The sequence below is a fragment of the Malus domestica genome, chromosome 04 (genome assembly GCF_042453785.1).
Source record: "Malus domestica chromosome 04, GDT2T_hap1".
In the NCBI taxonomy this organism is placed as follows: Eukaryota; Viridiplantae; Streptophyta; class Magnoliopsida; order Rosales; family Rosaceae; genus Malus; species Malus domestica.
This window is the reverse complement of record NC_091664.1, coordinates 324391-332277: the sequence shown is the minus strand read 5'-3', so window position 1 is coordinate 332277 and position 7887 is coordinate 324391. Positions and strand designations below refer to the sequence as shown.

The 7887-nt window shown below is 36.1% G+C and overlaps 1 protein-coding gene across 2 annotated transcripts; it reads right to left on the bottom strand.

Moving 5' to 3' along the window:
• Positions 1–1237: 1237 nt before the first annotated feature.
• Positions 1238–7093, bottom strand: LOC103455581 (protein DAY-LENGTH-DEPENDENT DELAYED-GREENING 1, chloroplastic). Of its 2 annotated transcripts, XM_017324025.3 has the most exons (8): positions 6333–7082; positions 5952–6037; positions 5042–5215; positions 3616–3730; positions 2788–2856; positions 2605–2702; positions 1909–2044; positions 1238–1553 (listed from the first exon to the last, which is right to left on the bottom strand). In XM_017324025.3, the coding sequence occupies exons 1-8, from the start codon at positions 6939–6941 to the stop codon at positions 1485–1487; spliced, it is 1356 nt and encodes a 451-aa protein (XP_017179514.2). In that variant the 5' UTR covers positions 6942–7082; the 3' UTR covers positions 1238–1484. The 2 variants fall into 2 exon arrangements, with proteins under 2 accessions (XP_017179514.2, XP_008393390.2); XM_008395168.4 differs by lacking the exon at positions 2788–2856 and having other exon boundaries at positions 6333–7093.
• Between the last annotated feature and the right edge of the window lie 794 nt (positions 7094–7887).

Sequence of the window (7887 nt, the reverse complement as noted above, 5' to 3'; positions counted from 1 at the left end):
AGAAGCGTATAGAATAAGAAAAATGTTTGTGAAAATTATTTCCGATATATTTACTCCCTTTTACTTTTCACAAACTTACAATGTTGTATGATACTTCTCATATGATTATTTATGTTGTAAATGTTACTTATATTTCAATCACATAATAATTTACTTGAAGGGAATCCAAACTTAATTTAAGAGGGCAAACTTACAAAGGAGTGAGCAAAACTGCATTAGCGAAAATATAGAAAGAACATGATCTCTTATTGTACATACTATCGTTTGTTAAAAATAAAAAAAAAATAAGAATATGATCTCTTATTTTAACTAATCATTAGCCAAACATTTGAAATATTTGGACATGTTGTATACATTGGTTTGTCACGAATGAGAAAGTCTTACATACAATCAAGCGAATGCATCATTCTCTCTCAAAAAATGGGGGGATACGTGGTGGGTAGGGTAAGGCTAAAAAAATGTAATTTTTCGTTAAAATAAACAGTACCAAAAGTTTTTCATTAAAATTCATATACATAAAACTTGTGGGGCGATGGGTAGGTAGGGCTTGGAGATGTATTGCTCGTGTGCGTGTGGTTTCATGGGGGGCACGTGATCCGCACTTGGGAGTCTACTAGTTGACATGCTGGGCGCAAATATACATCCATCAACAACCGTACTCAGTTGTTTGGGCAAGGAATCGGCAGCTCCTTGGTTATGGATAGAGTTTACTTGCCGAGATAGAAGGCTCTCTTTCTTTCCTTCAATTTATTTCTTGTTCCTGTCCCTTTGAGTACCTTACATCTGCCCACTCCGAGCGGACGGATGAATTCCTCGTCACGAAGGTTCTTCAACAATGAGTGCAAAAGCAAGGCAGCATCCCTGCCGGACATTTGACGTGGTTTGGTGAATGGCCTTGAGTAAGCATGCCATTTTAGTCAGTGAAGGCCCAGCTGGCCTCCTGAACTGACCTGACCTGACCCAGTGAGAGTGAGGAGTCTCGAAAACGATATAATAAAGCTTTATTTTCATAGAGGTCAAATGGTCCTTCCCTTACAGGATGGAAGTAAAGGTATTGAAAGCAAAATCCTGGTCTGTTTCACAACAATCCCAAAATTCAAGAATTGCTTTTGTATTCGTTGAATTCAATCTACAAGCAATTCCTTCCTTGTAGATTGAAGTAGACAACTGTTGAGTTGAATTCTCTCCTGTTCAGCTTGGAGCCTTGCTCCGCATGCCAGGTACTAACATATACAAATTTCAAAACTGAAGCATATATGTAGATTTGATCGTACGTACTATGTATCAACATCTTCTGCTGTTTTTATACCACATTTATCATTTATGGGTATGAATGAATGATATCCCAACAACTACGATGTCCTAAACCTGTATATATGATAAATCAAGGACAGAAAAAAAAAAAAAAAAGTAATCTTCCTGGTACATGCTACCTTGCTCCAAATTCTCTTAGATGCCAGAGAAAATCCAGATGAAGAATTTTACTAGTGACGCTTCATTTCCCGGAATATGTTTGTCACCTTTGGGGATAATCTTGGAAGGAATTTAAACAGCTGCACAGAAATACAATGGTAGACGAACATTTAACAATGCTATCAAATTGCAAAGATATACAAGCAGTAAAGCGTGTACGAAAATGAATATCACTGTGTATGTTCATAAATATTTCAAACACATCCGTATATATGAGGCACAGCCAGAGTGAAATGAACAAAGCATTGCAGCTTGGAGAACTAGTTTTGGTACTTATAAATTGGACTTTAGTAAGTAAGCATGTAGATAGCTTTGACTGGAAAGACAATAGAGGGGATCCAAGTCTATACCATTTCTCAAGTCTTGGTAAGCATAACCATGAAAATTGTAACTTTTGCGGAAACTGAAATTACTAGACAGTAGAGTAAAACATACCCATAGTTTGACACATGCATCCATGATGACTGGAATCAGGCAAATGAAAAAGGTTACGGCTGACTGATCAACCTCAAGCCCATAATGCTCAACAAAAATTTCTAACAATGTTTGCCAACCAGACTCAGAATGATACCTGCAGGTATGCAGTTGTATATCGCAATCAGAAAGGTTTGATATGCACACATTTTGGTCACACAAGGATGAGTAAGATGGCGATCACAGAAATGAAACTGAAGAAATTGGAACTAAAAGATGGCATTCAAATATGAAATTATATATACCATCATCCCGAAAGCTTCCCTAAGGGACACTGTGCATCCTTGACATGCAATAATACACACACACACACACACACACACATATATATATATATATAATGTGTGTGTGTGCCTGTCTGTATATATACATTTATGGGGTGATATCCTCTTACCACATAACTGGATAACTTAGGTCATGAGACTGTGAATCTGGACTACACTGTATCCCAAGAGCCCGCCAAATCAGTGGTCCATATTAACAGTCTAGCAATATAACATACTAAGCTATCTGGCAAGAGAAAATTCCATATATGTGTATGTGTCTTTAATATTATAGCTTTCCATAGTAGTAAGCAAATATGAATAGCAACTGTATTGTATACTAATTATGGTAACAGAAAAAAACACAGTACCGAACAAATGAGCAGTTTATTACCCTAAAAAAATATCTGTGATAAGTATAATTAGAAATGCCTTCCCGGTATCTGAAATATTATTTATGATCTTATAACCAGTAAACTTCACCAATGCTACCTGCAAAAGAAAGATAACAAATAAAAAACGGAATACAATCGATTTAACAAGACTTAGTGCAGAGTTCTTAGGCTAAAGTTCATACCTGTGCAGACATCTTAAATAAGAAACAAAATTGTCTCCATGAAAACAAGTAAGCTCCTTGTGACAGTAACTACAAAGTATATCTTCATGGTTACTCCATGAAGTTAAGCTATAATTTCATTGCCGAACTGATAATCAAACAACATGATCTCCAACAAATAGCCAGGAAAATTCTCTCTTACTTTTACATAACAAATATTGATGACTGGAATTTATGTCTATACAAAGCAAGACTATTATTGAGATTATAGTATAGGACTTGATGAGAATGAAGTAATGAACCAACGTGAACTCCAAATCTATGAATATTAATCATAAACTCTTAAAGCTCACCTCTGATAGGAAATGATATAGCTTTCGTACTTTTGTAACTTTATCTGCTTCATTCCAATTACTTAGACCTAATATGTGTTGCTTCTTATGTCACCACTCCAATCTCGACATCAAATGTTTTATAGTCTTGACCTACTGTAGATTTATTTCTGGCAATATTTACTTTGATATTGATAGCATAATCCTGATCAGATAAAAGGCATCACAATTTCACTATTTTGTTGACGAGTATTCTGAAAGCAATGAGGGCGCATATTCATCATTCTAACCAAATAGATGATAAATAGACCAAAAAAGACCGCATGGATCACAAATTGACAATTAAGAAAAGGCTAAGAAAAAAAAAACACTCATACCTAATAATGCAATAACCGATCATACTACTATTTATGCAAGACAAATGGGGTTGTTAACTGTAACATTCCAAGGACATTCAATTTTAGGCAATGCTATTATGATCATAATGCACCACATAAACAAAGTAATAGTAACTCACTTTATTCTGATTGCTGTATAAAAGAATGAATAATGAGATCCCGAATATCATATCTGACCATATGTTGGCAAATGCTTTACGATTCTCTAATCTCCATTCATCTCTCAGCTCTAATCTGTTGAAGCCATAAGAAAAGTAATTTGGATGACATTCGTCACTGAAACTAAAGTCCAAAATCTAGCTTAAGAAGATTAAATCATAAAGGGAACTTTCCAATATTATCTCAAGAAATAATACTCACTTTCAACATTTCTGGCACATTACACTGTAATTAAAAATATGAAATCATTCACATAGGAAAATTTATTAGCCAACAACCACAACAACAACAACAACAAAGCCTTATTCCACTAAGTGAGGTCGGCTGTATGAATCCTAAAACGCCACTGCGCTCGGTTTTGGGCCAAGTCTTCCGTTACAGTTATACCCGTACTTTTTTAATACTTGATAACCTTTTAGAGTTACGGATCTCTGAAATGTGAGATATTTTGTTATGAAGATCCAAATGTCCAAGTGTGCAATGAGAAAAAAGCCCAGCTATAAATTTACACCATAGCATCATAATCATATTAATGAAAAAAATTCCAGCTAAAAGAAAATCTGTTTTCTAATGACAGGTGCCATGTGTTTATAGGTTCAAAAAGTTAGCTGGTTATGTTTTGGATTACTTACACATTAGTTGTACAATGATAACGCATTCATTTTAATAAAAAATGCCTTTCTTTCTTTCTTCCTTCTTGGTACGATTCTCCCTGTCTTGTCACTCTATGTTACAAGAGTTCAGATTTTCTTCCTTATTTTTTTCTGCAAGCATATATCCATATCTTTCCCAGCCCTCTAATTTGAACTTCTAAAGTTCCAGTTTTGGTCATACTCTGTACAGTTCTTCCATATGTAGTGTGTCACCTCCTCTACCTTGTACCTTATTGTAAACCCCACTCAGATTGCAGGTACAGTTTCTCTGAAGGATAGTGGTGCTGCTATCCTAGAACTCATGTAGTGGCATTACTTAGACTACATGTTGAATTCCCAACTACCTTTTTATCTTAAGATATATTATAACTGTCCTGGGTTAAGTCTTCACTCTTAACTTTTTATCCGATTTAAAGGCTTTCAGCATGTTATAACTTATGGAGGTTTACACATTGGAACTAGTCATTGATGTAATGATCTAACTAATAAGTTCTACATGTTTGACTGTTTATGTGGTGATATGTTCTAGGGTCACAAGTCATAAACTATACTGCTCAAGTCTTGGCATGTGTGACTATTTTTAGCTCGTTTATAGAATAATTCATTGTAATTTACCCACTCTACTCAATAGTGATTTTGTGAACCTAATGAAAAATCGGATAGATATTAAAGACCAAAACAATAATGTTATGGAGGCTCTTTCCAGAGGAGAACCAAAGAGTGGCAATCTTACGCTTTATGCCGCAACTCCCACCAAACCTCGTCATCAGAAAGCGGTGGAGATTTACCAATCTCCATCTCAAGATGAAATCTTGCTCTCTCCATTTTTAATTCATCAATCATTTGGAGCTTTTGATTTCTTCTGACATCAAGCAACTGTGCTGCAAGTGGTACGGTCTTCACATATCTGTTCCCAAGCAAGTGGGTGCTCGATCCATTAGTTCATAATTTTAGAGGTAAAAGTAATGGTTAAAAATGAAGTTAATACCAGGTCCAATGCAAAAAAGACTATGTATGTATGTCTGCACGTATGTACGCATATTACAACACAAACAGCCTAACCATAGTGGTTCAAAACTAACTCAATTTTTTGACATGATTACTGAAATTTAAAGCTTGCAAAATAGAACCAACCTAACTCCAGAGGCATCAAATGGTTCCTTAGGAAATTGACCTACCCAACAGGAAAGTTCCAAGTTAAGGAGGTCCAGGAAGAGTAGAGAAGTTACATTTAGAGAAGTATGTGAAATTCTGTAGTCTACACCACTCAATTGCACTATGCACACATGCCCTTCTTTAAAATAAGAAAATTTATGGCAGCCACTTATTTAAAAATACGTTTCTGATGCAGTCTTCTTTTCTGGCATCAATATACCCTGGAAGTTTGTTGAATAATTTCCTTAAGCTATCCCTTAGGAATGGTGGAATGAAGGAAATGCATAATGAAGTTAATATATATATATATATATATATATATATGGAAAGTAGTTTTAAATTCCAAAGACACAGGATTGGATATTGATATTTAAAGGCATTCACTTGGAAATTTATCAAGGTAACATTCACACACCGTAAACCACCCTCTTTTGAAATGTGTGTGTGTGTTAATTTATATATCTGATAAGCAAAGAGATAATGGTTACCTGTCTAAAAAGGGCATCAGAACATAGTCGTGAACCACAAAATCCAAGGCCCAGGGTATGATTATTAATACTGCTAAAAATTTAGCCTGTAAAAAGGATGAATGTGGCTTATAATTAGCGCAATTAGTCCTTTAACAATAGAAGAAGATCGAAACATGAATTAGCACAAGATTAGTATTTCTAAGGGGAAAAATGCAGGCTGGCTGACAGAAAATAACAACTCAAGCCATGTAATGTAACTCTGTTGCGTGTCGTAATAACATCCAAAACAGAAACAATTATTGAATGCGGCTTAACAGTTAACACAATCACATAAACAAAACCACACACTCAACTCAAAGCAAAGAAAATGTACATTGTTTTTGTACTAGTTCTAGTTACCGAATTGAGTGAGGCATAGCGAAAAACACGGTCTTCATAGAGCATGTCCTCATCATCATCTTCTTCCCTTCCGAGGACGAAATTGCTGAGAGAGTAAAGCAATCCCCTTTCTTGAGCAGGATCCGACTCTACAGATGCTTCCCAGAAGGAAGTAGATTTAGAATTAGAATCCACAAACCAATCCTCCCACTTGCGGTTCTCCTCGTTGGTCAAATCCTGCTGCGCTTCCCTCAGCTCCACGATTGCTTCTGCCCTCGTCTTCCACGCCTCAAATTTCTCAGCTTCTTCACCTTTTTCCGTGGAGGCAGCTGCGGAGGATCCATCCAAGTCCTCCTCCTCCGTCGCCAGCATGTCGTCCTCCTTCAAACCAAGCCAATTCCCGTCGTCGTCGAAAAAGAATGTTTGCCACCAAGTCCTTTTCCTTTTCCTTTTGCCACCAGCATTTGGAATGTGCCCCGCAGCGGCAGACCTCCACCGCCTTGTATCAACCACCAGTGCAGTCGACCAATTTCTGTGCAGAATGAAGGTGTTGCGACTGAGCAGCCTGAGCTTGGGGTTAACAAAGATAAAGGTTTTGCAGAAGACGGCGGGGGAGGACATGATTAACATAGTAAGCCCACATTTTTCAGCCTCTCAAAGCAAAAAATGAAAATTCAAACATGAACATCAAAACTACTTGGTGGATAAAGAGCTTCTTCACTCTTCACACATCAGGGAAGGAAAGAGGATAACGGTTGGTTTAGTTATTCTTTTATTTTATTGGGCTAATATCATAATAATAAATATTTTGGGTTATGGTTATTATATATTTGCCCTCTCAACTTTTTGCCTTATCCTCTTTGCTTCTTATTATTATTTGTTTTCCAAATCAGTCCTTAAACTTTACAAGTTACAAGTGTGTTGAGTAAGGATTCAATTTTAAGCAAATTAGCAAGGTGATGCATTATAAGTTATAACTAGGGGTGGTTCGGTATGGGATACCGAACCAAAACATTTGTCCTGATTCCCAAATCAAAATTTTCGGGAATCCCAATTTCAATACCGATCCCAAACCAATTTTTCGGGAATCCCAATTTTCGAGAATCCCAAAATATTTTCGGGATTTCGGGAAAAATCGGGAATTCCGAAATAGTTTTGGGCTTTTGAAGTTTTGGACTAAATTTAACATATTATGCTTTTGGGCTAAAATCCAACCTTTTATATTGAAAATTTGGGCTTTTGGGCAGGCTGCCAATTTGCCCAATTTGTTGTTACACTAAAATTTGAATCTACACAAATCAGCCAATTTGAAATCTGTGCACAAATGGCTGAAATCTGTGCACAATAGCATCCTTAATCTGCCTATTCTGAAGGGAAATCTATGAGATTCATGTATGGGATTTCATAATGACTATCATGCATATACAAATCAAATTTTAATATACGAAAACAGCGGAAGCATTTATAACATATTATCAAAGTTATAGTCATGCAAATCCCCTTCAAGGTTCATAGGTTTATATATAATGCATCAAATAAAATTTTAGAGAAAAGAACAAAGTGAAGGTTTAGTCTT

What these genes read in the sequence shown, in the direction of transcription:
- LOC103455581 (XM_017324025.3), bottom strand. Translation starts at nt 6,941, where the DNA reads ATGTTAATCATGTCCTCCCCCGCCGTCTTCTGCAAAACCTTTATCTTT. An exon ending in TATACAGCAATCAGAATAAA is followed by an intron (nt 2,857 to 3,615) that starts GTGAGTTACTAT and finishes TATACTTTGTAG; the next exon opens with TTACTGTCACAAGGAGCTTA. An exon ending in TATTTAAGATGTCTGCACAG is followed by an intron (nt 2,703 to 2,787) that starts GTATGAACTTTA and finishes TTTCTTTTGCAG; the next exon opens with GTAGCATTGGTGAAGTTTAC.